This window comes from Notolabrus celidotus, chromosome 17, assembly GCF_009762535.1.
Source record: "Notolabrus celidotus isolate fNotCel1 chromosome 17, fNotCel1.pri, whole genome shotgun sequence".
Classification (NCBI taxonomy): domain Eukaryota; kingdom Metazoa; phylum Chordata; class Actinopteri; order Labriformes; family Labridae; genus Notolabrus; species Notolabrus celidotus.
The window spans coordinates 8,711,886-8,725,385 of record NC_048288.1 but is presented as its reverse complement, the minus strand read 5'-3'; the positions used below and the strand labels follow the sequence as shown (position 1 = coordinate 8,725,385).

Below are 13,500 nucleotides of genomic sequence, written 5' to 3'. Positions count from 1 at the left end.
AATAGACCAGCAGGTGGCAGCCTACATAAATGTCCAGTCGTGTCCTAGTGTGCAGAGAAGACCTGCCAAAATGTCAACCTCAAGGATAACTGTACAGCCCTGTGTTTGCCCACTCACACAGCAACCTTACATAATAATCCATGAACAGGTTCACACTCAGTTTGGATCAACCTGCGTGTACCTGCTGCGACTGGAGCCGGTGCTGCAGTTGCAGCCGTAGTGTGTTGGGTTGGACGACGTTGGGCCTGAGTCCAGGCCTGGCCTGCATCCTCATCATGGGGTAACCGGGTCGCGGCCCCATCTGACCTGAAATGGTGTGGAAGCCTTGTTCCTGCATGGGGGCACCAGGATAACCCCTCTGAGCCATGTGGAGGGCGGAGGACCAAACTGCTGGGTGTACATGGGGGGCTTTGGGTCTATCATCATGGAGGAGTCCTGGGGGAACTGGTCTGGTTCGATTGTTTGGTTCTGAAACAGACAGCCACATAAACATATCAAAACTATATTGTGTCCTAAAAAATAATCTTTAAGAAACAATAAGATCTCATCATGAGGATAAAACTCATGACATATAAATCTCACTTGTTCTACCAGAGCAGGGATCCCCAGAGCTCGATCAATCTCCTCAAGGCCGTCAAAGTCCTTTAGCGCCGTGTACAGCTGTGACATCAGGGCTCCCTCATCTACAGCGCTGCCATCACCTGAGCTGAGCTCCGTACTGCACAGAATATCATCCTGAGGCGCTGAGTGCACCGGCCTGAGCAGAGGAGAGGAGACGCAGGATATTTTCTCAGTGAGAACATTTTGTCCAGTGCAAACTTCAGCGCTCTCAAACAGCAGTGAGCCTGTTTGTATCATTTTAACAGCGGCTGTTAGTGTGTATTACCTGGCCTGGTTAACAAAAGCCGTCTGCTCGATGGGCATCATGCTTTCGGGCCAGGGGGCTGTCTGGTTGGGCGGAGCTTGTTGCTGGGAGAAATGGTGGCCGGCCATGCCAATGTCCATGTCAGGTTGGGCTAAACACAGAAAAAAAGACAATTAGATTCAGTCACTCTGTATTTATGGTGAACATGAGGAAATAAACTCTGATAATCTAATTTAGAATGAATCCTCTCTGCTTATAAAAACAACTGGGACACGACGTCCTGGGGAAGATATTACATGCTTAAAGATATTCCTCAGACAGCCACAAGATGGCAACCTTCCACATGACGTGAGTGAGTGGAGGTCTTTTTCATTTCAGCCCTCCCACTCCCACCAGCAACAAAACTTTATGCAGGACTGTGGCTGAGAGATCTGTGTAGAAAAAAACTATTACATGTCAACAATTTCATGAGATCTCTGTGCCAAAGTGTAAGCACCCGATGTCTCTTCGAGGGAGCAGAGGCTTTAGAGTCATTGGTCAGTTTGGATTCTTAATACTTTTCATTACTCTGCATTTGAACCTGTGTTTTTAGGGAGCACCGAGCCCTCACCATTGGTCATCATTGGTGACTGGAGCATCTGTCGGGGTCCTGGTGGCTGTTGGGCCTCATGGGCGCTCCGTTGGGCCCCCATCCTGCCCTGCATGGTACCCTGCTGCCCGGGGCCGGACGCTCCCAGAGGAGGAGCGGAGGCTGAGCCCACCCAGCCCTCCTGCTGCTGCATGCCTGGCCGTGGACCCCCTTGAGCCATCAGTCCTGCAGGAGCAAACACAGGTAAGGAGACTGTGAGACGCGTCCCAGTGGATCACCTCTGTACCCATGATGCAATAGTTTAATAAAGGGTAACACCATCTCTGTAATGTTGGAGGAATTCTAATATGAGGGAGTGACAGCGAGATTAACTTTGTGCCCACGTGTGTGACTAAATATTTCCTGTCACAGGAAGTGAGTCACTGTGCCATGACATGATATGTCACAGGCTCAGAGCAACACAGAGAGGGAGTAAAAAAAAAAAAAAAGACTGTTTCCTCCGAATCTGGAGGAAAAGCAACAAGTGATAAAATCCTGAGGAGGATGTTGTTGTGTGTCTGTCTCTGTGCCAATGTGAAACTGTTAAGCAGAAGTCAGACACTTAGTCCAGGCCCGGGATTAAAAGTTGGACAGATAACAACAAACTTTCATAAACATGCTCTAACGTGACTCATCTTTACTCTGATGATTGAGAATATTTCATCCACTGGCTGTTTTTAATATCCCTGACTGTTGTATTTTTATCTCCAGCTGTTGCGTCTTCTGTTTGTTGTGTTGTTTCAGACAGGAAGTGTGGGGGGGCAGAGTGTGGGGGAGACGTGCCTCAGAGGGTCGTGGCAGGTGGTTGAGCCAGTGACAGACGCGTTGAGGCCTATAGCAGCAGTATATGAGGCGCCTGCTCTGCTAACTGACCTCTACCAAATTAAATTTCATTATATTAACATCAGAATAAAAATGTTTTAATAAACAATATAGAAATACATCTCTCTATGGGCTTTACATCAGTTTGAGGACAAATAGGGAGGTGTTATTAATCTCTATAAATACACTTAATAATGAAGGAAAGAGTTCACATTTTGTGCACTCTCCAGACTCCAGACTTGAGCTTGGGTTCAGGAGCTTTAATTTGTCATCAAACATGAAAGTGGTTTCATCATCGGAGCTCTTTCTTTAAGTGTATTTTAACTTTTTAACAACCAGACACACATCAGTACAGAAAATCTAGAATTGTAAAATCCTTCTTCTGACCTACAAAGCTCTAAATGATCAGGCTCCATCGTATCTTTCAGAGCTCATAGATCCCTATTACCCTATTAAATATTAAGATCAGTCTGCTATCATTCACTTGAAGTGCCTGCAGATAGTACACAAACTCCCACCATCATCACCAGTACAGTACCTGAGTGAGTCTGAAGGTGCTGTTTGATGTTGTTATTGATTTATCCTTTGTTGCTTTGTCTTAATAAATATTTCTACGTTAGAGGATGAAGAAACTCGATGCATTTCTCTATAATGTTTAAAGACACAGCTCTGTAACAGTCTTGTTGAACTTAATATGTTTGGGTCTGAATGAAATCAACATTTTTGTTTGATCATATTTAACATTTTTCCAAACCCCCAAATAAAATCTTCTCATTAAGGTCGTTGATTTGTGGAAATGGAAACTTCACTGCTTCATCATCTTCATTTTCAAACAACAGAGTTAATACTTTCACTTAGGAAGAGTTCTTAAGTCAGTATCTGGTGGAATAAGCATGACAATTGATGACAGCTTTTCTGATACTTTTTATTCTCTCCACTGTTCTTCCACATCGCTGCTGTATGACGTAAACATTTAAGCAGCTCTGCTTTGTTTTGGCATGTCAGGTGATCACTAAAGCCTGGTTCATACTTCTGCTTCAACTTGGCCTACTCCTACCCTTGGCGTCTCAGTGGAGTACTGCAGAGCGATGCAAACATAACAATGCACAAGTATGGCGTGCTTATGACCGCGTCGGCCACTACGGCGTAGAGTCAACGCAGAAGTATAAACTAGGCTGAAATCTTTAAGTTCTCTTCTTCATGCAAACAACAACAATAATAACACAATCATACAACATGTAGAAACAGGACCAGACATACCTGCGTTAACCATCCCGGCCTGGTTAGTCATCATTCCATGATTTACCACCAGGCCTTGCTGCTGTTGTTGCTGCATTAGAGTGTACGGGCTGGTGGCCCCTCATGGGGTACTGTAATGAGGGTGGCTGAGGGGACACGTTCATGTCCAAAGAGACGCTCCTCACAGGCAGACCCCGGCCCGGCTGACCCGGTCGGACTCCTCCAAAGTCTGCAGACAGGAGCAAAGAGGATGTAACATACAGACAGGTTGAATATGTAGCTGTGTGTTTAAAGCTTCTGTGTGAACAGGGGTTTATTAAAGAGGAGCACTCTGGTGTGGGACTCACTGGTTGGGGCCATGCCAGTCCCCATGGCTCTGTGTTGTTGCTGTGCGGCCATGGCAGGATTGTTTTCAGTCATTTGCAGGATGTCGTTGATAATGTTCTGCTTGTCCATTGGACTGGGCAGAGACACAGGCCGGGGGTTCACAGAAGAGCTGCGGCTGAGCATTCTGCAGGTCATTCAGGATGTCGTCCAGCTCCGACGACTGGAGAGAGAAAAAACAGAAACAGATGAGACATTTGGAAACACATTTCTGTGTCACCTGCAGACACTTAGTGAGAGCAAACGTGAGACTGTGAACAAAGCAACACGAGCACGAGTTTTTATCTAGCAACGGTAACAGCAGGCTTGGCCTTGTTTGTAATACAGCTGTATCCCCGGGATGAAATGGACCAATTTTCTTAATCTAGGCCACGCTTCACTTTGACTTACATCGTCTGACACATACTCCTCTTTTCTTACAGTTTGCAAACCCAGAGCTGAGTTTGGTCGGCTTTAACAGTCCACACTTTTTAAACACATATTTAAGAACGTCATTGCATTTTTATGACAGATTTTGTCCCCATTGAGAAAACACATGTGGCTGCAGAAGCTGCTTTCTGCTGAGTAACACAGAGAGCGGCGTGCGGTGGCAGGAGTTTGGTTGGTGCCAAAGTTTGAATTGCTCCGTGCCCCCCCACTGCAAACAGCTGGGACTGAGCGGGCTCACTACAGCCCGAGGCTGCATTCTGGCGCAGCTGGGCTCTGGACTATCTGGACAGTTAGCGTTTCACATGACTCTCTGAAGACCGGACTGGAGTCTGGGGCTGAATTACTCTGACTGTTTAAGATGAACCTCTTTGAATCTGTTCTGTGTTGTTTCAGGCCGACACTGAGGACTATCTATCCTTCTTATGTCGCCTTTATGGGGCTTTATTAATCTTTGTTAAATTATCTACTACATTTCACCTCTCAGTCTTGCTTTGGATAGAGTATGACTTATTAATCTGACCCATTTGTACTCATCCCTAAAACTCTGATTAAATGAAACACTTAAGTGGTTCAGATAACTTCAGCACTACAGCTCATCATCATACATGTGATTTTATTTATGGGCGCATTACAAGACACTCATGGTCACCTTACAAATACAACAACAATAGAAGCAGACTTAATATTGGAGGAAACAGTATGCAATAAAATAAAACTATGTACAATATAAAGGCATGAGTGTTGTGGTTATAATAAATACGCAGGTTGGATATTTAGGCAGGATTTGAAACTGGAATGAGAGTCAGAGAGTTCAAGAGATGGGGGGGGGCTGCATGAGGAAACGAGCATGAGGTTAGAGTGAGGAGGAAGAGAAGGAGGATCTGTTGGGGCAAAAAATCTGACCGAAAATTGGCCCCAACAGATCTTAAACTTTTGATTCACACTATTCTTCCCCCTCCATCTAGATCACTGTACTCCCTCTGTATGTGCCTCAGTCAGATGATCATTTACAGTTAGTTGAGTTAGAGCGGAGGCCTGATAGTCTTGTATCTCCCCGTTCTTCCATCCTTACACTGACTCCCTGTAGAATCCAAAATAAACCCAGAGATCCTGATGATTATGAACAAGTCACTACATGACCTCCCCCTAAGATGCACAAGTGGTTATGATTCAGCTCCAAATTTCAGAGATTTGTGGATTTGATAAGGTTCCTAAAAGTGACATAAATCTTCCAGGTTTTAAAACCTCAGTGAGAGTCCACAGAACGTTTTTTTTTATATCTGTCAGGACCTGCTGTGTCGGCATAACATTACGTCACTTGTTTTGCAGCGTGTCAACAAAGTCAAGAGAAGATTGTAGCGGACCACAACAACTGATCTGTAGTTTGGCTGAGCTTCACTAAAGATGACACAGCAAGGAGGGGGCACGTCCGTTTACCTCGATATGAGCTCAGCTGTAGTAACCTCTCGTCACACTCGGGTACAGTTGTGCACACGTTCACATCCATACAGAGGTAAAATTAATTGTATTGCTAAAATTGAAACGGTACCCAACTCTGAAGATCAGAGGTTTACTCTGAACTTGGTTATATTGCTCCAAAAATGAGGAACTTACCTGAACAGACTCTAAAGGTGGATGCTCTTGTTTATCCTGAACAATTCAAGTCGAATATCTCAGATCACTTCATCCCAGTGTTCCACTGTTTTCACCGAGCGTCACTCTTTTTGGTTCATTTTGGTTTGTTTTCAAAGTCATATTTTTTGGGCATTTTCACCTTTAATGGACAGAACAGCTGGAGAGAGACAGGAAGTGTGGGGAGTAGAGAGTGGGGGAGGACATGCAATAAATGGTCAAGGCTGGAATCAAACCTGGGACCTCTGCGACGAGGACTATATCCTCTGTACATGGGGCGCACACTTAGACCGCTAGGCCAACGACGCCCCCATTTTGGTTTGTTTTGATTGTATCTCCACATCATTGTGACATGAGGGAAACCTCACTGACTGTCGAGGCTTAAATAAACGATGATGAGGTTGCTGATGTTGATGTTGATGATGATGACGGTGCTGTATAATCAAAGCTTTACGAACTGTAAAGGTTAGCTTGCTCTAAACTGAGGTGTTTATTTGGATATCAACCATGTGGAGTTTGAAGTAATTCCTCACAGACTTTTCATCAGCTCCACTTCTTAAGTGTCTTTTTGTGTGTTAAACTCAGACTCCAGTCTTCAGCTTCTCTCTGAATTGTATGTGTTTTCTGGGAGAAGTTATTGTTATAAAACTGCTAACAAACAAAGTCTGATCATTAGATTAGAATCACAGTCCATTACGAAACAAGTACGTCACAATTTCCCCAACAACAGAACAACAGTGTGTTTGTGTTGAACCTCGCTCAGCTGACATAAATGTAGGCCGTCAGAACTTAAAGAGAAACACAAACATTGGTGACTGTAGTGCTTCCCAGAGAGGCCTGAGGGATTTAAGGTAAATAAGTTGCACTGGCCGAAAGTGACCACAAGAGAGCAGCACACTTGGAAACACTGATAGCTCCTGATCGTGACACACTGTACTGTACAGCAGGGAAAACAGATCCAGTGTTGTACCTCAATGTTCCCCACAGTTACATCTATCACTCGTGCACGAAACACCGCTGAAGATCACCGGAGAGCCAACACGGCTGATATCATGTTGATTATAATGCTGCAGCCTGCATGTGTTTACAGTACGACCTGCCTCTCCTCCACATCTCCACACACAGCAGCACACACAGAGACACACAATGCTGAGCGCTCTAAGCATACAGGATATGTATGAGAGCTGGAGAGAGGAGCAGAGTGAGGGGTGGGGGTGGGGGGCGGCGGTGGGAGAGAGAAAAGCCCTAATGAGGTCAGGAATGATGTAATGCTCCTGTACGCTCTCAGATTGCTCTTTTCCTCCTCCTCCTCTCCGATTCTCTCTCTCCTCCCACTTTCTATTCTCTCGTCTTCTCTGGTTGCTTTTACCCTTAATGGGTCCTATTTCTATCAATCCCTGTTACTCTCTTCCCTCAATGCATGTCAGCGCATGTAACGCACTCCACATCCTTCCTCTCTGCATCACAGATCGGTCTGCTGTATTCATCTGAAGGGTTTGTGGAGGTGAAGATGACTTTTACCAAAAATAAAGTCTTAATGCAGATCGCTTCAGAGAATAAAGGTGAGACTAACAACGGAAGGAGCTGCTGAGACGTCATGTGACACACTTTAAAGGCAGACATGCATACTTAAACGACCTCTATGGGTTTCAAACCATAGTATAAACATGGATGTAGCCTCTGTGACATCACACATTTGTTTCTGAAGCAGATCGTTGCCATATTGAAAATGCTGACTCAACCTTTCAGTCGACCTAACATGAGGCAAAAGAGGCAGAGAAGAGGCAGGCCTATAGCCTATTTGCTAACAGCTACAATGTGCCCGCCAATCAGTCAAGTCAGCAATGCCCTTATTTAGGCCTTCAAAAATAGCAAGTTATAAAATATTAACTCCCTGTACAGTTTATAAACATGTTTATTACTGCTGTAAAGATCCGCTCTTTGAATGGGTGTGTATGTGGTTTCTGGTACTTCTGCAGCCAACCTCAAGTGGACGCTTGAGGAACTGCAGTTTTTAACACTTCTGCATTGGGTTCATTATGTCATTGATGTGCATCCCTAATATGTTGATTATTCTGCCCTGTCCTAAATGATTGATTTATGAAAATAAAAGTTGACTGTGTTTGGTTCTTTCTCCTCAAATGTTCATGTTTTTTGTCAACATCTCACCGCGCAGGCTGACTTCCTCACATCAGGGCGCCAAAGAGGCCCAACGTGTACTCTTACTATTAACATGACTCAGCTCAATCTCAACACAACAGCTGTTAAATCAGTGTTATTGATGTACATCTTGACTTATTGCTGTGACACCCTGACCTAACCTGTGTCATCTTAAAGGAAAGGGAACTGAGACACAGGGTGGGTGAAGGAGAGCTTCACTCCAGAATCAGATTTGATTTTTGTCAGCAATAAAAAAAAAAAAAGAGGTTTTAAACCAATAACGTTCCCTGCCTAAAAGAGCTGAGACATTTAGTGCTGCACTGTTTGAAGTCTGACTGCCAAACTGGGAGATTAACAAGTGGGAAGCAAAACATCTTCGAGAACCATCTCATTTACATAATTAAAAATGCATTGTCATCATCAGGGAGGAAATCACAGCATCGTCACCGCAGGAAACAAATAGGTCTTCTGAATGTAGACGCAGTGACACAGGAAGTGCCTGAGCTTCAGTCACCTCCTGTTTTGATTCATTTTTGACTTCATGTCTTTTGTTTTACGTCTGTTTTTACCTTGAAAGCACCTGTTCAATTTACAATCAACAATATCAACAAACATATTGGCTCATATTGTTAGAGCAGTGACGGTGGTGAGAATCAATAAGGTGGATGAATATAGGTGTCTTTACAACGGTTTTAAAATAAATATGAGAAGTCCTGGATTATACTTCTGCGTCAACTCAACGCCTTCATGAGCACTACATGCTTGTGTGTCGTCGTGTCAGTGTCACTCTAGAATACTCCATGAAACGTCAATGTTCCCTCCTCATTATCAATATCAACAAAATATCCATCCAGCTCAATAAAAAATATGGGTTTTTCTTAAACTGAATCAGAACGACAGACTTCTGAAAAATGGATGTCGATATTTCTTCATCATCTACAGCAAAAGGTGAACAGGACACAAGTTTGAAGAGCAGTGTGCTTTAATCATGTGTGTCAGTCAGAATATCAACAGTCAGCTGGTTAACAAAAGCTGTGTCAGTATCGTAAATGTTTCAAGAAAGATATCAAGCTTATTAAAAGTACTTGACATGAAACAGACTATTAAAGGAAAAGGGTTTGAATTTATGCTGATAAGATGTTGAGGCCAAAGTGAACACCTTAAGCTGCTCCTGAGACACACCCCAGGAAGGTGGGTCGCTCAGGGTGTTTGGGTCACAGACGAGGAACCACAGCAGCTGATTAGCATAGAAGTGGTTGTAACTTTTACAGACACGCATACACATTAGCTTTTTAAATCACAAATCTCAGATTATATAATACACATAATGCGTTGCAATAAGATGAATTGTGTGGTACTCATTTTGTCCTGTACTTGTGTAAGTCATGTTTTCTAATCATCCTGCTGCCTTTAAATAGTACTATCTACCGTCATTGAGAGTCTTGAAGTGGAATATGTAAACAAAGACAGTTTGGGCAGCGTGTGGTTCATCAAAAGTGTTTGACACCTTCAACACGTTGCTAGTTTCAGACATTAAAGAAGTGAAAGAGAAATATGACTCGTCGACTTTGGTGTTCTTTACTTTGGCAGCTCAAACTTCAGAGTTAAACATGAGCTGCACCGAGTTGTTGTTTTAGGATTCAACGCAGAAGAATTCAAAGGAATATGATTGTTAGATTTTAAACATTCATTCATTCTGTTTTTATTCTTTAATTTATTTTTATTCTCCTTATTCTTTACTCCTCTGGCACTTCCTACTTTTTAAGTTATGAGAAACCACACGTGAGATCTGATTTATGTTCAGTAAAGTCCTGATCTCTCTGTTTCTGTGACCCTGTGTGACTCCTCCTGGTACCTCTGTATTTGTCATGTGGAGTTTGCAATCTGCTTCATGTACAGTAATGGTTATGCGGTCCAGACGAACCCACTACCTATGACCACTTCCCCTACGGTCTAATCAGTCGATAGTTTATCTTAAAGTCAGCAGTCATAACTTCACCAGCTTCATTTTTGTAATACATTATCACATTTCTTTAAATGCATGACTTTGCATTTAAAGACAGGCTGTTAAACCATGGTGCTTCCAGCCTGCTCTTCATGGCTCTGCATGCTTTGTGCAGCAGAGCATCATCTTCTGGGTAAAATACCATCACTAGATAACATACCTGTCTTTATGAAGAGTGCTGCATTCACATGAGAAAAAATCTGCTCTGTTTTTCTGAATTAGCAAGATACCCTTAACGTAAAATCCCAACAGCACATCACAGCCACGTATGGAAGTAAACATGCTCGAGTTGTTCAGTTTATTCTACATTGGGTTTATTGGGAGATGCCGTTGTCTTTAAGTAGCATAGATCGTTGTTAATGTTGTTATAAGTTTGTTAACTTTGCACAGCAGGCACATTAGCACTTTGCAGATGTTCAGACGTGAAGCCCGTTCTGATCTGATCTACAGCATTTCTCCAGGATCAGCTGAGCAGATAAGGCTTTCATCATGTTTATACGATGATGCTTCTGACATGCCTTCAAGCAGCTACATGGTGACTAAAGAGACGGTCAGACAACTGCTGAAAACCTTGGATCTGTGGTGTCCATATACATATTCTGTTATGTGGTTGCACCTTTTCAGAGGGTAGGATGTATTAAAGTGCGTCTTTTTCACTAACCTTTATACCCTCAGCCTTCCCACACAAACATTAAGCCTCACAATTATTCTCTATTTATTATCTTTATACATGTTTAAATATATATAGATCTACTTATTCTTTTTATTTATTTAATATTAACCCCTTGAAATTAATAATTAGGAAGCTGTCATTCAGCCATATCTGTTTCATTATCATTATTGATATAATATATTTATTTACTTTCCTATTATACTTTTGTCTACCTCTTTCATTGCTTACTTTTTATAGTTTATTTCTGCTCTATTTTTTTTAGAAACATCACATTCTTATAAATATTTTCTTTGTTTTTTTTGTTTTACTTTTTTTCCCCTCTTATTATTATTATTATTATTATTATTTATTCTTTTAATTGTTTTTTCTTTTTTATTATTATTATTATTATTATTATCCCTTCTTTGTCTGTTTTTTATTTTTTTATTTATGTTTTCCATATTCGTTCCTTGTTTACTTGTTATTCTGTCTACCATCACTTGGTCACCCTTTTTTTGTAAAGCACATTTCCTGCACAATAAAAAAATGAAAAAATTAAGTCCTGCTCTTGGTTTCAGCAGCTGTGCGTACGTTCCCCCCCCAAAAAAGTGTGTATTGCACATCATATTGATCGTATTCATTATTTCAACAATCTCTCCTCGAACTATTAAAAACCTTGCAGCTTGTGATTCAGGTGATTAGAGGCTCACTGGGCTTACTGTACACAAAGAGCTGCATGATTTCTGAAAAATGTAGGTATGTTTGCCTCAGTGAGCTCCAGAGGAAATTACATGTTTTGGCACGCTGTTTGACGTTATACAGACTCTTAAGTTAAGAGGAAACAGCAACATTTAGAGCGGCTGAATGTGATGAAGAACCTTTTCAAACTAATTAAACCCAACTGAATAAGACAAATTGATGCATTTTCTTTAATAGCTCTCATTATCCGGGTCATAAAGGGTGTGTGGGGATAAATATCCTCAATACTTTGATGAAATATAAACCACGTCTATTAGTGATTGGACGTGACGCTGCAGAGAACAACTCGAGTGACCACGCAGAACTAGTTCTGTATTGTATTTGACTGTTGCTCTTAAGCATATATGTTTAGTTAGGATCTAGCAGAGCAAAGAGGATTATGCAGCTTCATAGACAATGTTGGAATAACAGCAGGAACACACACACACACGCACACATACACACAACACACAGATAATCCTTCCTCCCATAGGGCCGTGCGTCTACAGGACCATACCTTTACTTCCTTTAGCCATCAGCAGAGCCACTAATACTGCGCTCTGCTCTGATTTCTCATTTAGCTCTGCTCCAGCCATCAATAATTCAGCCCTCAAACAATCATGAGGAGGAGAGGAAGGAGGGAGGGGGGGAGGAGAGACAGCCAGAGCACAGTGGGTGAGGTTAGCACAGAGAGAAGGATGAGTGGACTTTTTAACTAGTACAGTCAGCTTTCACACATGGCTGAGCAGAAACCCACTCACACACATGTAATGGCTCTAATGAAGTCACGGCTTTAGTACATGTCTATAAATGCTCTTGTTCTGGTTTGGAAACCATAGTCACTGAAATGTGTAATCACCAGCTCTGTTAAACGCTTCACATGCTTTAATCACCGCCTCTGTGTCAAAGCCAGATTTTCATTTTCCTACGTGCACTCTTAAAATAAAACCTTCAAGACATACGTAGAAACCTTTTCCTCTCTCCTCTTCCTCGCTCTATTGTTTCCCGTACGTTCCTTGTTCTACAAACACACCACTCCCTCTCCCCTCTATCTCCATGGTAGCAGAGAGGACATGCAGGAGCATATGGCTCATCATTTTCACTCTGCCTGCCGAGGCTGGGCTCTCCTGGGGGTATCTACACCTCTCTCTCTCTCATCTCTCCTTCTTTGTTCAGTTCAACAGCAGCTCTTATTATCCATCCAATCACCCTTTCCTTATTCTTCGTATGTACCGAGTGGCCGAGCACACGCTGTACATTATATGCAGGTAGCGTGCAGAGGACCATGACATTGTGTACCGCTGCACATCTGTATGCATGCTCGGAAATGTGCAACAAAGATGGTGGAAACAATCAGCAGGAAGAGTAAAAATACATCCTCAAACATATAACTTTTACTTTACGTTACTGACTTTTGATGTGGGCATGAGAGCTACATTCTGAATCATGTTTCCAGTGCATGAAGGGGGATTTTCTTCTCCTGCATTAGAGAACGAGCAAGCTGAAAACCCAGCCTTGCTGAAATGGAGAGTTTTTAGCAGCCACACACTCCCTGCTAACTTCCTATTCCACTTTCTCCCTCCTGTCTCTTCAGTGCCAGGCCTGACCCGCGCTCGCTGCCAAACCTGAGGACTCGGGCCAAACGCAACCAGGATCAAATGGCTGGAGAACCACAGGGGCTCCTTCCAAATGTCACAGTTGTTTGAAGCTGGGCGGACAGCTTCACTTGGCTTGTGTTTCCAACACATAGGCATCGACGGCCCCAGATGAGTTTATATAGGTGATTAAAAAAGTACACGCCTGGTGTCTTGAGTGTGCAGAACAAGACTGTAAATATGTAGGCTGCTGCACCGATGCCACAGATGCTACCTGACCTCTAACTCTGCCGGACTGTGTTTGTGTTTAGCTGATGCATACTGTGTGGACATGGGACTTGGAGGAGGCAA

At 42.8% G+C, this 13,500-nt stretch overlaps 1 protein-coding gene across 1 annotated transcript in view; it reads right to left on the bottom strand.

Moving 5' to 3' along the window:
- The window catches only part of ncoa2 (nuclear receptor coactivator 2), an 80,769-nt gene that overhangs the window by 8,554 nt on the left and 58,715 nt on the right, over nucleotides 1-13,500 (bottom strand). Inside the window, 9 exon segments of the mRNA XM_034706248.1 lie at nucleotides 182-372; nucleotides 375-468; nucleotides 583-757; nucleotides 887-1,016; nucleotides 1,476-1,679; nucleotides 3,576-3,672; nucleotides 3,674-3,783; nucleotides 3,902-4,037; nucleotides 4,039-4,101. Coding sequence (XP_034562139.1) covers nucleotides 182-372; nucleotides 375-468; nucleotides 583-757; nucleotides 887-1,016; nucleotides 1,476-1,679; nucleotides 3,576-3,672; nucleotides 3,674-3,783; nucleotides 3,902-4,037; nucleotides 4,039-4,101 — 1,200 coding nt within the window.